Genomic DNA, 18397 nt, shown 5'->3' on the forward strand with positions numbered 1-18397 from the left:
GTGCCACCTAGAGGGACAGCCATACACTTTGCCATTCTACGTTGTCCAGGAGGATGCTCTGCCACTGCTAGGGCTACGTGCATCAGGCAAATGGGGCTTGTCTCATTCAGTAAGGATGTTCACCAGTTGCGCCCCACTGAAGATGATCAGATGTCATGTCGAATTCAAACAAAGTACAGTGATCTTTTCACTGATGAGCTTGGAAAGTTGCCTGTAACCTATTCTATGACACTCGACCCCGATGTGAGGCTCGTTGTTCGTCCTGCACATCGCATTCCTGTGGCTATGAAGGACAGTCAAAGCGGAACTAGACAGAATGCAGGAATTGTGTGTCATCACTCCGGTGTCTGAGCCAACCGATTGGGTGTCATCCATGGTTGTCACCAACAAAAAGAACAAACAGGAGATCAGAATATGCATCAATCCAAGAGACATGAACACGGTTTTGAAAAGGCTACATCACCCTATGCGTAAAGTGGAAGAAGCGGCTGCTCACATGTCAAATGCAATGGTGTTTCTGTCTTGGATGCTAAGAACTCCATTTGGCAGATTCTACTTGACCACACGTCTTCGATGCTAACCACTTTTAGCACTTCTTTAGGTTGCTACAGGTTTTTGAGGATGCCATTCGGACTCACCTCTGCCAGTGAGGTGTTCCAGCGTTCCATGGAGCAGACTTTCGCTGGATATCCCTGTGCGATCATAGTCGATGACATACTCATTGGAGGCAAGAACGTAGAAGAACACAACGCTAATTTGAGAAAAGTGCTCAACCGTGCCAGAGAGGTGAACTTGAGGCACAATCCTCTCAAATACAAGTTCCGGTTGAAACAGGTCAGCTGTGTCAGACACGTTTTCACAAGGCCTCAAAGCGGTCCCTTCCAAAACGACAGCAATCAGCGAAATGCCGATGCCAGCATATGTCCCCGCTCTGCAAAGGTTTCTGGGGATGGTCAATTACCTTGGGAAATTCATTCCTAACTATACTCAGCTGACTGTTCCACTGCGACAACTCACACACAAAGACACTGCTTGGACTTGGCACGAGCAGCAGCAAAATGCTTTTGAGGCTCTAAAGCAGCAAATATCTTGCCCGCCTGTTCTGTTGTACTATGACGTCAGCAAGCCGGTGACACTCACCTGTGATGCTTCTCAGTACAGACTCGGTGCGGCATGTTTGCTGGAAGGAAAGCCCGTAGCATATGCCTCACGGACGCTAACTGACACCGAATCCAGATATGCTCAAATTGGTGGTGGTTTTTGCGTGTTCCAAATTCAACGATTACATTTACGGCAAGCCAGTGACCATAGAAACAGACCACCAGCCCCTGGTCACCATACTAAAATAGCCCATACATGCAGCATGACTTCAAAGGATGATGTTAAGACTTTAAAAGTACACCATCACCCTCATTTACAAATGTGGAAAATAGATGCAACTGGCAGACACTCTGCGTCGAGCTCCCAGAAGTTCCACAGTTCAGCATGCTGACGAGGTAGACAGCTTTGATGTCATGACAGTCAGCTACATATCCTCTTCTCGCCTGGAGGAGTTAAAGAGACACACGGCAGATGACACGGCCCTGCAGACACTCAGCACTATCGTCGGACATGGATGGCATGCTGCCACATGCTGATCACCCTTATTTTCCTTTCTGAGATGAGCTAACTATTGACGACGGGGTCATCATGAAGGGTCAAAAAGCTGTCATTCCTTCCTCACTACGCAAGGAGTATATCGGTATTATGCACAGGGGGCATCCTGGTGCAGAAGCTACTTTAAGGAGAGCAAGAACCATAGTTTTTTGACCTACAATGGCAGATAACGTCAACAATGAGGCAGTCATGCTCAGTGTGTAATAGCACAAATTCACCCCAGCAGAAAGAACCACACATGCTGCATCCAGTTCCAGACCTGCCTTGGTCGATGGTAGCAACAGACATTTTTGAATGGCATGGCCAGCGATACTTGGTGCTTGTGGACTCATATTCCGCCTGGTTTGAGATCGACCTGCTTCGTGATGCCACTTCAGCAGCCGTCATTTTAAAACTCAAGAGATACTTCTTGGTTCATGGAGCACCACACACCCTGATATCAGACAACGGCAGACAGTTCATAAGCCAATGCTTCAAAGACTATGCTACACGGTGGGACTTTACTCATGTTACCAGCAGCCCAGAGTATCCCCAATCTAATGAGTTAGCTGAAAGAGCTGTCTGCAGCGCTAAGCAACTCATGGAGAAGTCTTAAGGGCCTGTCCCATTTAGGCGATTTTAAGGCGGCTGCCGGCGACTAGGCTGTCGCCGACAGTTCGCCGGGGTGTCGCGGGCATGATCGTGAGGAGTCTTCAAAGAATCGTAGTGGAAATCAAGCGGTATGAAATTTTCAGGTGCAGGTTCAGGTGCCTATGCCTGTGCCTAAGCTGCCTTTGAATACCACTGAGGGTCTGTACCGAACACGCTCAGGTCGTGTCAGCAAGCCAAATCCCAAATACCAAGACTGAATTCACTTCTTTACTATGCTGTGACTTTAAGTTTGTGTCTTACAGTGTGTACATTTGTTTGATTATAGTGTTTAGCATTTAGTATGTAGAATTTCCTACCATGTATGCTTATTTTAGCAGTAGCTGCATTTTGTATACAGCCTGATATATTTACCACCGCATGATATTTAGTTTGATATGGAACATGAGCAAAGGAAAGGGGATGTAGATTAGTCACTGGATTCACAGTCCATGTCGGGTTTTACATCTGCTGTTCCTGCAAGAAGTTATTTTGTACATGCCCGGTACCTGCGGGAGTCATCTTGTTCGTGAGCTGCGGCTTGGACTGTAACCTTACTTCCTTGTGCTCAATAAAGTTAGCTTGAAGTTAATAACATTGTTATTCTTGCAACTTCATACACTTACCAACTCTCACAAGGTAGAAGAGAACATAACCTGGGGAAGAATAGTGACTTCCATACATGAACTTTGGTTCAGGCATTTCTCGATAGCGACTCTAAAAAACAAAAGCAATTGTGAATCTATTTTTGTGTAGTTGTGCTCTGGAACAGGTACATAAAAACAAAATAGGAGATACTGGAATAGTGGATTCTAAAATAGACCAGACAATTGCTTGTGAGATTAAGCAATATTTCTGGAGAGAGAAACTAAGGTATTGCTTCTAGTCAATCACCAGTCATTGGATGAAAAGTCAGTGTGATGTTTTGTAAAATTATTATTCCTTACAATCAGGCCACCAATTTCTCTACTAATCAAAAGTGTTCACACACAGAAATGGAATGCTTTGCTTTTTGGATACTATGAGAGTCTATCAGGGGTATACCCGAGAGGAGAGAGTGAACACATCCAAGTTCCTGGGTGTGCATATCTCTGGAGATCTGTTCTGGGACAACACATTGATGTAATCACAAAGAAAGCTCATCAACACCTCTACTTCCTTAGATGATTGAGAAGATTTGATATGCCGACGAATTCTCTCTTGAACTTCCGGGGCAACGGCTTTGAAAGGTCATTCAACCAGGTGAGGGTACCCGATGTGTCTCAACCCTCAGTGAAATAAGGACTTGCTCATCCTAGAATGTTAAGTGTGTTCTCGGGGAGGAAAAACAGGGTGATTCAGTGACCAAGGCAGCTGTCCAGCAGTGTGCTGTAGAATGAATAGGCACATCTAAGCACATTAGACGTGGACATTCACTGCAGTCAAAGAAATTACCAGTCATAACGCCTCATCATGCCACTGGACTTTGACCTCTGCACCTGAGAGGGTGGGGTTGCACCCGTGCTGCACCTTCTCCACCTTAAACCCTTCCACACACTTATATTGTGTAACTTTTAACTTCAACTCTACATTCTGACATCTTCAAATTTGATAGTCAATCAACACAGTAGATAGACACCAAGACATGATCAGGAACCGGAATCAGACTAGCTTTATATATGCAAACAATGCAGCTTTGGCTGAAAACTATGCATAATGCCTCACAATATGCAATTTAAGACTTTTGAATGAGTTGTACCATCCTAGGGATAATTTTGTATGATGAATTCACTTTCTAGGAATTAGACAGTGACTGTTCAAAATAATTTCAGAGAACAATCAATCTACTGGAGGAACTGTGATGTGGGGTTCCGACCCAAAATGGCGATGGATTTTACCTCCCACAAATGCTGCTCAACTTTAGACTTTAGAAATGCAGCGAATGAAGATGAGGCAGGTACAATTGCAACGTTTCGGAAAAATTTAGATAGGTACATGGATAGGATAGGTTTAGAGGGATATGAGCCAAATGCAGGCAGGTGGGACTAATGTAGATGGGGCCTGTCGTCGGTGAGGGCAAGTGGAGACAAAGGGCATGTTTCCACGCTGAATTACTTGATTTCAGAACATAACTCATTATAGCTAGTTTCAGTTTATAGTGCAATCTTGCACTTATAAAACACTTTTACAGTTGGAAAAAGTGTCATGTGCTTTTGAGCCATTAGTTTATGAAATTAGAGATGAAGTTAATAAAGGAGGAATGGATTTAAAAGATGCGAGTTTTAAGAAGGGTCCAGGAACAAGTAGAGGGATTTAAAGAATGGTTTAACAATGGGATCCAAAGTATGGGACATAACAATTGCAGATTAAAGCTATCAATTGTGGTGTGAAAGAGGATGGAAATTCATAAAAGGCAAGAGATCGAGAAATGTAAATTTCTCAATGGGTGCAAGGCTGGAAAAGGTTTTAGAGTAAGGAAGTGAGGAAATAAGGCCCAAATACAATTTATACAAGAGTATAAAAATTGTACACAAGATATTCGGACACGTAGATTATAGGTAAATCAACAAAAAGGATACAGGTGGGCAGCAGTTGGCAAAGGAATAGGATTTCAACAACAGAATTTTGGATGAGCAAGAGACTGGAGGACAAAGAGAAATCTGCCAAGAGAGTAATTTTACAGCTAGCTAAAGAGGTGATAGATATTTCATAATTTTCAATCAGGATGTGGCAATTTTGAATGCAATCAGCTTGAAGTCATTTCTTCCATTTGGGACTTTGCCATTCACAATATGTTGTTGTGGCTCTGATTATTCTCTATATTTAGTGAGGCATTGTTTAACTTTCTTCAACGCAACACTCATTATACAAAGAAAAACCAGTGTGCGAGAAGATGAGGCATAGAAATGTTATCAGTAAATAGTTTATTTACTCACTGAATAAAAACTAGTTTAATTACTTTATTCACTGTTTCAGGCTACACAATTCAAGTGGACACATTAAAAGAAAGTGCCTGATAAACAGTGCCCTCTATAATGTTTGGGACAAAGACCCATCATTTATTTGCCTCTGTACTCCACAATTTGAGATTTGTAATAGAAAAAATCAAGTGGTTAAAGTGCACATTGTCAGATTTTATTAAAGGGTATTTTTATACATTTTGGTTTCACCATGTAGAAATTACAGCTGTGTTTATACATTGGCCCCCCATTTCAGGGCACCATATTGTTCTGGGACACATGGCTTCAAAGGTGTTTGTAATTGCTCGGGTGTATTTAAATGCCTCCTTAATGCCGGGAAAAGAGAGCTCTCAGCACCTAATCTTTCCTCCATCCTTTCCATCACCTTTGGAAACTTTTATTGCTGTTTATCAACATGAGGACAAAGTTGTGCCAATGAAAGTCAAAGAAGCCATTATGAGACTGAGAAACAAGAATAAAACTGTTAGAGACATCAGCCAAACTTAGGCTTACCAAAATCAACTGTTAGGAACATCATTAAGAAGAAAGAGAGCACTGGTGAGCTTACTTAATCACAAAGGGGCTGGCAAGTCAAGGAAGACCCCCACAGGTGATGACAGAAGAATTCTCTCTATAATTAAGAAAAATCCCCAAACACGTGTCCGACAGATCAGAAACACTCTTCAGGAGTCAGGTGTGGATTTGCCAATGACCACTGCACACAGAAGACTTCATGAACAGAAATACAGAGGCTACACTGCAAGATACAAACCACTGGTTAGCTGCAAAAATATGATGGCCAGGTTTCAGCTTGCCAAGAAGTACTTAAAAGAGCAACCACAGTTCTGGAACAAAGGTCTTGTGGACAGCTGAGATGAAGATTAATTTATAGCAGAGTGATGGCAAGAGCAAAGTATGGAGAAGAGAAGGAACTGCCCAAGATCCAAAGCTTACCACCTCATCTGTGAAACACAGTGGTGGGGGTGTTGTGGCCTGGGCATGTATGGCTGCTGAAGGTACTGGCTCACTTATCTTCATTGATGATACAACTGCTGATGGTTGTAGCATAATGAATTCTGAACTGTATACAGACATCCTATCTCCTCAAGTTCAAACAAATGCCTCAAAACTCATTGGCCAGCGGTTCATTCTACAGCAAAATAATGATCCCAAACATACTGCTAAAGCAACAAAGGAGTATTGCTAAAAAATGGTCAGTTTTTGAGTGGCCAAGTCAATCACCCGATCTGAATCCAATTGGACATACCTTTTATGTGCTGAAGAGAAAACTGAAGGGGACTAGCCCTCAAAACAAGCATAAGCTAAAGATGGCTGCAATACAGGCCTGGCAGAGCATCACCAGAGAAGACACCCAGCAACTGGTGATGTCCATGAATCGCAGGCTTCAAGCAGTCATTGCATTCAAAGGATATGCAACAAAATACTAAACATGACTACTTTCATTTACATGACTTCGCTGTGTTTTAAACATTATTGTGCCCTGAAATGGGGGAACTATGTATAAACATTGCTGTAATTTCCACATGGTGAAACCAAAATGTATAAACATGGCCTTTTAAAAAATCTGACAATATGCACTTTGACCACATGTGATTTTTTTCTATTACAAATCTCAAATTATGAAGTACAGAGGCAAATAAATAAATAATGGGTCTTTGTTCCAAACATTATGGAGGGCACCGAAAAATGCTGAACCTGGCTTCTGGGATTCAATCTGTCTCAGCAGAGACAGCAAGATGTGTTGCTACTTTGTGTGGGTTTTAATATTTTCTAAATAAACTGTAGAATACAAATTACTTAAATTTTAAATTACTAAAGCAACAAATGTTTACACTCATCTCATGGTTCTGCTTTGAAGTCAGGAACATTAAAACAGCAAAATACTGTATTGCCAATCATAGGTGAGAGAGAACAAAGGGATGGACATTAGCTCCGGTAATAGTCTTGGGCCATGCATCACGTCCCATTATTATATATAGATTTAAAAAACGTTAAATTAAATTCGACAAGGGAAGGTTAAATGGGATCTCTGATGACAGAAACCAGGAATGGAATGAGCATATTAGCTGTGCATGAGAAATTTGATGTTTTTCTTGGGATCACAGCATGTAAACCACATGCTGACAGCACAGTGACTAGTTTAATTACAACCAATTTAAGTAATCTGTAAGAGTTGCAAAATGCCTTGACGGCTACGGTGTGCACCCCACAGAATTTAAAGCAATTAACAGCTGGAAACTCAAATACAATGCTGCATGCCATAAAAGCAAAGTAAAAACAGGAATTGTCAATGATTATCCAATCACGAAGAGTTCCTTCAACCCAAAAAATCTCGAAAGATTAATTTATAGAACAAATATGCTTTTCTGGAGGTAGGCGACCCTTACCAACAATCGATCAAGTCGTTCTTTATTTAAGGCACCCACTGGTTTCCCGAGGTCACGAAATGTTTCAGAATTTGAAAGATCTGTTTCAAAACAGAAGTTATAGAGTTATGCAATTATATCTGCTCTGGAAAAAAGAGGAAGTATATTCAATGCAGCCCTCATCCTGATGGCCACATTAAATAATGAACATCAAAAGGTTTTAAGAGGTTATATTCATGTTCAGTGTTGCAAAGGATGGATTTGGTTACGTTACTGAGGAATTTATTGAGTTGGATCCTGACTATGGACCTGTCCCTTGGAGAAGAGTTTGTAGAGCAGAAATGTTTAACCACTAGTCAATCGGACAATGGTCTAGAGAGTGCTTTTGAGGCTGAAAGGAGCAGGTGAATTCCATTGAGGAAAGCTATCTGAGTCATTTGGATGAATGTCTCATCACCAGAACTTTCAGGCAAACGGTCAAAGGTTGACTGGTTGGTGATGACTTTATCTGATCCTTTTTGCATAACTGTAATCTTAATGCCACCAGGTATTGTCCTCACGGCGCTGTGTTGCATTTGAGACCATCATTCATCTTCTGGAATAAGCTTTCTGAAAAGGATTGCAACAGTCTTTGTCGAGGTTCGTCCTCTTCAACTGCATAACACAGGCCTATGTTCTGCAGGCTGTTCCCAAAGACATACAGTGAGACAAATATCAAATTTGTAAAGGATGGGCTTTGGTCTACCCAAAATTATTTTTTTTCTTGCACAATCAAAAATGGCAGTATTGCTGCATTGAATATGCAAGAGTATGTGTGTAGGGATAAACAGATGCCTAGTGCAGTGGCTACAAAGCTATGGGGAAAGATCACAACAAAGGGCCTCCCATTGCATACTGAGGGACTGGACCTGTGTAAATGCTCCTGGACCTATTGCTCATAGAACATATATGAAAGAAAAATTGTTCATGCTATCAGGTAAAAATGAAGCAACTGGAATGGTACGTCTTCTGCTGTGAATGGTGACAGAAGGAAGTCCTAAGTTTTTTAAATGTACAAATTTTATAAACAAAGTACAGTTACCGTTACCTAATTCTGAAGAAGTGTAATCAGCTATGACCCAAGGAAAGACAGGATACTGAGATAAATCATTACAGCTGCGGTCAGCCAGATTATTGAGGTGCAAAAGATACTGATAATTTGAGAGATGTCCTCTTTGCCACTGTAGCATGTAGCTTTCAGCTGTCTGTTCGGTAATGTGATTTTCTGTAGAACAAAATGTTGATGGAAAACAGAACAGTTAGATACTTATACAAAATATAATTAAAAACCAGTTCCTTTAAGGGAATTATTTCTGTACCAGAGTGATACAGTGTGGAAACAGGCACTTTGGCCAAACGTGCCCACACCGGCCAACAATGTCCCAGGTACACTCATCCCACTTGCCTGCACTTGGTCCATATCCCTCCAAACCTGTCTGATCCATGTACCCGTCTAACTGTTTCTTCAACAATGGGATAGTCCTAGCCTCAACTACCTCCTCTGGCAGCTTGTTTCATAAGCTACCCCTCGGTACCCTATTAAATCCTTTCCCCTTCAACTTGAACCTATGTCCTCTGGTCCTCGATTCTCCTACTCTGGGTAAGAGACTGTGCATCTACCCGATCTATTCCTCTCATGATTTTGTACACCTCTATAAGATCACCCCTCATCCTCCTACGCTCCATGGAATAGAGACCCAGCCCGATCAGCCTCTCCCTATAACTCAGACCCTCTAGTCCTGGCAACACCCTCATAAATCTTTTCTGAACCCTTTCAAGCTTGACAATATCTTTCCTATATCATGGTGCCCGGAACTAAACACAATATTCTAAATGCAGTTTCACCAACATCTTATACAACTACAACATGACCTCCCAACTTTTCATTCCAATTTCCAGGATTTTGAATCTTTTTTGATTTCCAGGGAAAGGTGTTCTATTTTTTTCCTACTGTGAGACATCTCAAAATTAACTTTTTAATATAAAGCCTTTATCAATTTGCAACTCTGGGGGCAATATGAAATACATTGTGTAGTAGGAAGACAAAATTAACAACGTATTTCAACGTGTAAATAAAATAGGCTAGAGAAGATTTTAAAGGTGAAGGAGGGGAGCAACAAGGTGGAAGAGTTGGCAAAATGGAGCCCATGGGGATAATAGATATGTTTTTGAATCATGTGCAGTGGGTAATGTCGCTTCAACCTTGTATCACACATTTCTTCTAAGTTTAAGTTGCATTGAATTTGAAATCAAATTTACCCCAGCAGAATGTGCAAATGTGATATCAAACTGAAGTGGCTTAAAGTAATGAAGAAGATTATGGATTTGATATTTTAAAACTCATCCAAAACCATAAAAAGCTAAATTAGACCCAAACAAGTGGTTCAATTAAACTCCATTCTCCATTGAGTGCACATGTAAAATTTGGTGATAAAGAAAATTACTGCACAAGAAGCCCATTTTTCGGCATTCTTCTAACAAAGAACTCGGTTAACAACATATTTATAGAGCTTTGGAATAATTCCACAGGAATTCAAGAACATAATCACTCCTCTGACCATTTTGTCATATTAGATTATCTTTGCCAACGAGGCCTTTTTAAAAAGAGACACAAGGAACTGCGGATGGTGGAATCTTGAATAAAACACAAAGTGCTGAAGTAACTCATCAGGTCAGGCAGTATCTCTGGAGGACATGGCTACTTCAGATACTTGAATTATTCCAGGATTTTGAGAGTCCGAAGAATGGTCGCAACCGAAAATTTGTGAAAAGTTCGCCTATCCAGGTTCTCCAGAACTGGTCCCTAATCCGCTAAGTTACTCCAGCTATTTGTGTTTCATTTGGGACCTTTTAAAGCTTGATTTGAAATACAAAAATTGAAAAAGAAATGGGTTCAATTGCAGAAGTGTTAAACAGAGTTAATTTTCATTGATTATGTAAAGCTTAAATAGTTCTTTAAATTTCTATCTAGCAGGTTAAAAAATACACAAAGAAGCAGCCTCAACAGGAGCTGGGTTAGAATAACAACAGCAAGTCTGCATACATTGGAGCTATTCATTAACCTTCAGCAATCAATACTGAGCATCAATTCAGCTTCAGTACTGTGCAGTGCAACATTTAACAAATCTTTTATACCAGCTGCCCTAAATGACCATGAACAGTTTAGTTTAGAGATACAGTGCGGAAACAGGCCCTTTGGCCCACCAAGACCAGTGATTCCCGCACATCAACACTATCCTGCACACACTAGGGACAACTTACAATTTTACCAAGCCAATTAACCTACAAACTTGTACGTCTTTGGAGTGTGGGAGGAAACCAGAGTACCCAGAGAAAACCCACACAGGTCATGGGGGGAAGCGTACAAACTCTGTACAGACAGCACCCATAATCACGATCGAACCAGGGTATATGGTGCTGTAAGGTAGCAGCTCTACCTATATATACCACTGTGCCGCCCTCAACAGTGTTCATGCAAAGAGTTAGGTTTCCATAAGTTTTTTTTAGTCACAAGATGTCACACTTGATAAATTATACTAAAGCACAAATTCAATGTACCAAATTAATTTGCTATGCTATAATAACTTATTATACTTATTTATTTAAAATAGCACAGTATAAGGATGACAATCACTTGAATTATGATTTTTCAATTTGAAAGTTGTGACCAGTTTTCTCGTAGATTTGGAAGAAAACTGGTCAGAATTTCTTCCTTCTGCATTGATATCTATTTTCAACAAAAAAATAGAAAAATGGATGCGTAGCAAATTTGGAATCAACTGACCTAAAAATGTTGCAATATAGTAATAGAGTTCATCGCGATCTTTGGAGTTGTAAAATTTCAAGTAGATATCAGAACACAGATCATTTTCTGTGCAAAATATCTCAAGACCCTAAAGGAAAACAGATTGAAGTGGAAAAAAAAGAGTTAACTTTCATTATATTAAAACTCTTAATCTACCCATATGACAGCAAATTTAGCGATACAGAGGGACAGGCACACCGAGTCCATGCCAGCCATTGATCATGCATTCACACTAGTTCTATGTTGTCTAACTTCCTCATCTACTCCATACACATTAGGGACAATTTACTACAAACCCCCACGACTTGAGGATGTGGGAGGAGGCTGGAGCACCTGGAGGAAACCCAGGCGATCATAGGGAGAACGTGCAAACTCCACACAGACAGCACCCAAAGTCAGGATTGAACCTGGGTCTCTGGCCTTTTGAGGCAACAGAACGACCAGCTGTGTTGGAATGTTGACTCAATATTCTATAACTTCCACCGACCTGGTGAAGTCAGAGTATTTGCCTCTCACTCTACTACCAATGATTTAAGAAATACATTACACTGAGTGACCACTACATGTTTTCCAATCTTTAAATATATTTTGATGCGCACCAATTGTAACTAGTTCCAAAATGAAACAAATAAATTCAATTAACATTCAATTACTCACCAAAGGTTTTAATCCATGACGCCTTTTGTAAATGCGCCTCACGTCATGCAACATTATTTGTACCACTGTCTCCTAAAATACATAATGGAGTAATAACACAAAGTTCATTGGGTATTTAGAATTGGGTGGTTGTATTAGAAAAAAGAAAATACTGATCTCTTGCACCTGGAAGACTTTTGCTCAAAAGACTTATTTATTTGATATCTTACCACAATGAAAGTTTAAGCGTCGCAACACTGTTGACAAATGCACATCAGCATACTTTGTAGTGTGAAGTATGTGAGAAGGTGCAAAATTGATTCGAGCACAAGTAAGTGCCACCCACAAAATGTACAGCCTATGCTTGTAGCATCTTCCCAATTCATGACCTCTACTACAAAAGACAGGCAACATGCACAGGTTTCCCTCCAAGTTACACATTATCTGATCACTGCTATGGGAGTGTCTTCCGCTGAAAAACCACAGCTGCTCAAGGAAACAGCTCACCACCACATTCAAGGCCAGTAAAGAATGAACAATAAATGCTGGCCTCGCCAGCAATCCCCAGGCTCCCAAACAAATTAAAAATAACATATTACAATCATTCTCAATTATGCATGATCGGATTTCACTCAGTTTGCGCAATATTTTAAAAAAATTACACCACACGTATAATTCTGGAACTTTAGTAGAAAATGAATTTCTTTAAACACGTACAAATACTGTGAAATGAAACAGATGGCCGTGTTCACTAAATGCAACTGCTTGAATTCCTTGCAGAGTAAACCGCATAACCTGAGACACGATACTGTGAATAAGTACTATTGTAGTTACTCCTGATTCAGCACCTTCTCAGGGCCTTGTGAAAATGTCACTCTCATAAACACAACTAAATATCCCTGAGACCCATTTTGCAATTCTTTCAAAATGAATTAGTTATTGAAAAATGTAATTCTGAAATTGTTTTTTCAGTACAAGTGAATTTTATAAAAAGAGCAAATAATTCCAATAAATCCAAAGTATAATTCCAATGGGTCCATTTGCGACAGATTTAAAATAATACTGCAAAGCAATAGTTAACTGGACAAGGCCATTGCCATGGTAATAAATTGGCTAAGTTTGGTTTGGATAATGTGTGCCGGGTACGTCAAATGCTGTATCAGCTGCTACTGATTAAATCTGGCGCTTTTGGTCTGCATGACTTAAGAATTGCTCTATCAGACAGAAAACAGCATCTTGGAAACGTTTTAAGACAGGAAAAATAAAGGGGTAAAAGATTATATGCATGACATCAAGAATTGAGGAGTCATTCAGATTATAAACAAAGTATTAAATGCAAAAAGTATGCAACTTACTGGATAGCTATTCAGAGGTTGGAAATACAAGTTTTGATCTGTGATGCAGACGTGCCCTGGATTAGACACCAAAGGGGTGACCATTTCAGCCTCACATTCCATGTGCGGCCTTTCAGTAACACTTTGGAATCTATAACAGACTGATTGGTCAAAAAGAGGAAAGGGAACAATACAATCCAAAAAAGTAATGTGTTTAATAACAAAATAAAACATAAGTTATACAATTCCATGAATCATAAAAATGTTATCGCGATCTTTGAACTTTTGTCCTATTTTCATTTGCCAGATGTTTTGGGAGAATGTATTCTAAAATTAATTTGGCTAAAGTTTATGGAGGATACAAAGTGGGAGCACAGTCAAGGGATCACCAAAGTAATCGAGTTTAAACCGAACAAAAGGGATAACTGTTTCAGCAACAGAAGTGCCAAAGTGAGATAGATAGAAGTTAGTGGTCTTGATGGAAATTATAACATGATATTTGCAGTTTTGTTCAAGGTCAAACACCAAATTTGATTAAGGGTTATGGCTAAGGGTTTAGTTAAGGCAAGAGATTGGAGTATGTGCGACCAAAGCCATCAACATCAGTTCTTCAAATAGATACGGGAAAAGGCGGAAGTTTTACGTTTGTACGTTCTCCCCGTGACCTGCGTGGGTTTTCTCCGAGATCTTCGGTTTCCTCCCACACTCCAAAGACGTACAGGTATGTAGGTTAATTGGCTGGGTAAATGTAAAAATTGTCCCTAGTGGGTGTAGGATAGTGTTAATGTACGGGGATCGCTGGGCGGCACGGACTTGGAGGGCCGAAAAGGCCTGTTTCCGGCTGTATGTATATGATATGATATGATAATGAATTCCTTAATGCTTTCAAATTCCTATCATCTTCGAATGTTTCATTAAATGCTATGATCAAGTATTTCCTGCTTGAAAAAAGCCCCATTAGAATCAGTAACAAAGCTTTAGCAGACAATTTCAATTTCTATTATTTAATTGCAGTAAAGCATCTGTGATAAAATAACTGCCCAATAACTATGGAGAGCCTAATATACTCAGCAAATAGACACAGTACTGCTGCAATGTAGCTGCCTCAGCACCAACAACACTGTGCTGTGTGGAGTTTGCACATTCGTCCTTTGACCAGATAAGTTTCTCTTGAGTGCTTCAGTTTCCTTCTAAATCCTGAAATGTAGTTAATTGGCTACTGTAACACACTCCTAGTATCGGAGGCCAATGTGAAGATTAGGTAAACATGAATGGGAATGAGAGAGAGATAATAGATTACAGGGAAGTAGAGGATTGGGATTGATGGAATTGTTCTGAGACGGTTCTGGACTTGATGGACCAAAAAAGCCTCCTCCAATAAAGTAATAACTAAAGATATAAATATGAAACACTGTTAGAACATACTGCTAAAGATTTACTTCACTAAAAAACGGAAAAATCTCCTTCCAATCCTGCATTTTTCAGTACAAAAGTACATTCAGTAGATATAAGAATGGACATTACACATCTAGTTGCACAACATATAATACCGGTTTTTATCAAATGAGGTTCGAGCCAGTCGAGACTGCAAGATGGCTGTGATCTATGGGAAGATGGGGACAGAGAAAGAAAATAAGGGAAACTTCATACATATTGAAAGTTTCGCTAAATATTTTAATTTAAATTAAACAATAAGGAATGTCTAATTTTGCAGTTTTAGTAAAACAACAGCACATGCAGTTAAATCTTAATGTCATCTCTGACCATTTCACCTTTTCCATTAGGTGTTAGTTCAAGATCTTTAGCTTTTAACTACAACGGAATCATCATGGAAGAGACAAAATGCTGGAGTAACTCAGCGGGACAGGCAGCATCTCTGGAGAGAAGGAATGGGTAACGTTTCGGGTCGAGACCCTTCTCCAGCAATCATCGTGGAGATTGAACAGCAAACTTATTAAATAAATTTCCACAGGCAAACCAAGTGAAAAAAACATATTAAACAGAAGTTTAATTATAAACCAGAAAAGAAGGAAATTATGTTTTACATACTCATTAGTGTAACAGAGGCTAGTCAATCACTAGTTACAGCCTAGACTATTAAAACCCACCTCATGCAAAACAACACTTCTGTAGAACTGTAACAGTTCATAAGCCCTTTAAAGTTTTGTCCAGATCACTGATTTCTGTAGGTCATGCAAAAGGTGGTTACAGAAGCGCAAACTGTTCATGGAAGCATGAAATTACTGACAGCGGCTTCTGGATTTCGATGAACCTTTGACTTTATTTTTTGAAGACAGTCTTTTGGGATTGAGGATAACTTGCTTTGCTTTTACTCCAGTTTTGAGAATTCCTAGGTGACCGATGATGACAATGTGGGAATTGCAAAGCTTTTTTTTGTTTTTACCGATGAGGTTGGAGATGCCTGACTGGGTGGTTATGTGCTCCCAATAAATTCAAGGTTAACATTACTAGTCTAGAGTACTCTTACACTTTGAGCAGTCATAGGCTGGGGATTCTCAAGAGTCAGTGGGCTGGTGTATTTTACATGGAGATTTTAAGCTTTACCTCTGTCTGGGTATCTCTTTCCATAATGAACTCACTTTAAATAAGAGCCTTAGTTATTTCTTCTACTTTAAATTATAGGCTCTGTTGTTTTAGACTGCAAATTCCAGGTCATTGTGAAAAGGAAATTATTTTTTCCCCCCACACACTTTACTAAAATTTACCATCACACATACATTTATTATATTTCAAACTGATCACAAATGTAATGAACAATGTAAGAATTCATGTTTATTTAAACTGGTTTGTTGTTGAGATTCCCAAGAGCCTGCTATCCACAACTTGTATGTTAAGTTCACCTGAACAGAGCTAAAAATAAGGTTAAAAAAAATATTTTAAAAATGCAAAAATCCCTTACCATTGCAATCTGGTCTGCCAGCTTATCCAACTGAGAAGCTCTGTGAAGCTATGAAAAGATAATTATCAATTTTAGAAACTTCATTTTACAAGAAATCTCAATCTAAACTATTTTTTTATAGATTGTTAAGAATAAGAAAATAATTTCAAAGATTTAGCAACTCTTGCTAATCGTCATCACTTGGAGCTTATCCGTAAGAGGATTTAGCTTTTGCCAGATTCTTTCAATCATGCTTTGGTGCTCTCATGTGTCTCATTCAGAGCAAGGTTCTGAAGGGAACTTTTTGATTGTCTGCACATTTTTCTCTGGATCTGACTAATGTTAATCATGATGTGGAGGTCAATGGTCTACTAAAGCCGAAGTTGGGGAGGTGCATGACGCCTCCACATAAAGAGTATGTAAGGATTGACTAGGGTGACGGTGGCTAATCAAATTGGGCATTTCATTTGGGATTTGTCTAAAACCTTAACTTTTAGCAAAATTGCAAGGATTTATAATAGCATCCAATAAAAATCACTTGTTCATTACTGAGGTGCATAACGAATTTCTGAGCTGTGTCATTGACATTATTAACAGAAAAAATAAACGGCCTGAGAAACTTAATGGTCCAAGCAGCACCCATGAATGCAAAGGGATGGTTGACATTTCGGATTAAGATCTTACATCGGACTGAGAGTGTGGAGGCAAGAGAGCCAGTATAAAGTGAGAGGAATCCAACTGAATGAATCGTACCATTTATTGTACTGCCTTATTTGGATCATCTATTATGAAAATAATTGGATTAACAATGTAATAGTTTTTGCAAAAGCTGGTCTCGCATCCACATTCACAACATCAGTGTGCGATCAGTGAACAAACATATGCTTTCGCTATGAATCATGGATTGGCTCGAAATTACTTTCTTTATTGATATTTCACCTGAAGTAAACTTTGCACCACATCTTCTGCTTTTGAAGTGTCTTCTATTCTGAAAATGTAATCCTTTGGGCCCTAGAGAAGATGTTGATAAAATAACATAAATTAATAAATTACTATGAAACAGTTTATTTTCCAATTTCTCCTCTATATTTTACTGGATACACATTGGTTATTAAATCTCAAATCTCTGCTATTTCTCAATAGGTTTGGACTCAATGAGCAAATACTCCCTTAAAATGGTTTTCTTTCTCTTACAAAGCATATTGGCCTATAAAAATATTGAGCCTTCACAAGAATTCATTATAGGAAACAACTCTGTTCAGCGATGAAGAATTCACCTAAAAAAAAACGAAAATCTGCTAAAACTACTTTCATTTTTCAAATACTTTAAAATTGAAAACACCAAGGAATCAAACATAACTGCAAAGCTTTATTTGTGCAAATAGGCCTCAAACACCTTGAGCAAACTAACAATTTGAATATTCACAATTATTTTACTTTGAAGATGTATCAAATTGGATTAATAGGTTTCAAATATGGATATACTGACCCCTGGTGGACTGATTTTATCTTTGTTTGGGACCTCACAAAATCTAACTAGACCGTTTAACAGTGTTTTATTCCACAAACCTTTATGATGAAATAAGCTAACATAAGTGGACCTCCCACCCATTCTGTATTGCACAATATGGTATAATTTCTACCTTTTACTAAAATGCCATTGGCTCATATAAAACTCAAGTTCTAGTTCACAGTAACTTTAGCATGCTACTTTCAAAATTCTATAAAACTTTCTGTGAAATTTCTGCACAGTTTCTGGCTTAACTGATAGATATGGTGACAAAGAAGGTTTTTGATACATTGACCATCAGTCAGGGTTTCGAGTATAGAAGTTGGGATGTTATGCTACAGTTGTACCAGACATCAGTGTTGGACACATTTAGAGTATTGTGTTTGATTTTGGTCACCTTGCCATAGGAAGGATGTCATTAGCTGGAAAGGGTGAAGAGAAGATTTACAAGAATGTTGCCACGTCTCAAAGACTTGAACTGTGGGGAGAGGTTCATTAGATGAGAAGTTTATTCCTAGCAGTGCAGGAGGTTGAGGGGTGATCTTTGAGGTATACAAAATCAGGA

At 39.3% G+C, this 18397-nt stretch overlaps 1 protein-coding gene across 1 annotated transcript in view; it reads right to left on the bottom strand.

Moving 5' to 3' along the window:
* Positions 1-18397, bottom strand: part of nsmaf (neutral sphingomyelinase (N-SMase) activation associated factor) — a 79530-nt gene that overhangs the window by 40537 nt on the left and 20596 nt on the right. The window contains exons 7-15 of the mRNA XM_078397414.1: positions 17262-17333; positions 16344-16391; positions 14974-15026; positions 13445-13574; positions 12111-12182; positions 11433-11541; positions 8697-8873; positions 7631-7710; positions 2910-3000 (exon numbers count right to left, since the gene is read on the bottom strand). Of these exons, the coding sequence (XP_078253540.1) occupies positions 2910-3000; positions 7631-7710; positions 8697-8873; positions 11433-11541; positions 12111-12182; positions 13445-13574; positions 14974-15026; positions 16344-16391; positions 17262-17333 (832 nt within the window). The remainder of the gene's footprint in view (positions 1-2909; positions 3001-7630; positions 7711-8696; positions 8874-11432; positions 11542-12110; positions 12183-13444; positions 13575-14973; positions 15027-16343; positions 16392-17261; positions 17334-18397) is intronic.

Source organism: Rhinoraja longicauda, chromosome 4, assembly GCF_053455715.1.
Source record: "Rhinoraja longicauda isolate Sanriku21f chromosome 4, sRhiLon1.1, whole genome shotgun sequence".
NCBI lineage: Eukaryota > Metazoa > Chordata > Chondrichthyes > Rajiformes > Arhynchobatidae > Rhinoraja > Rhinoraja longicauda.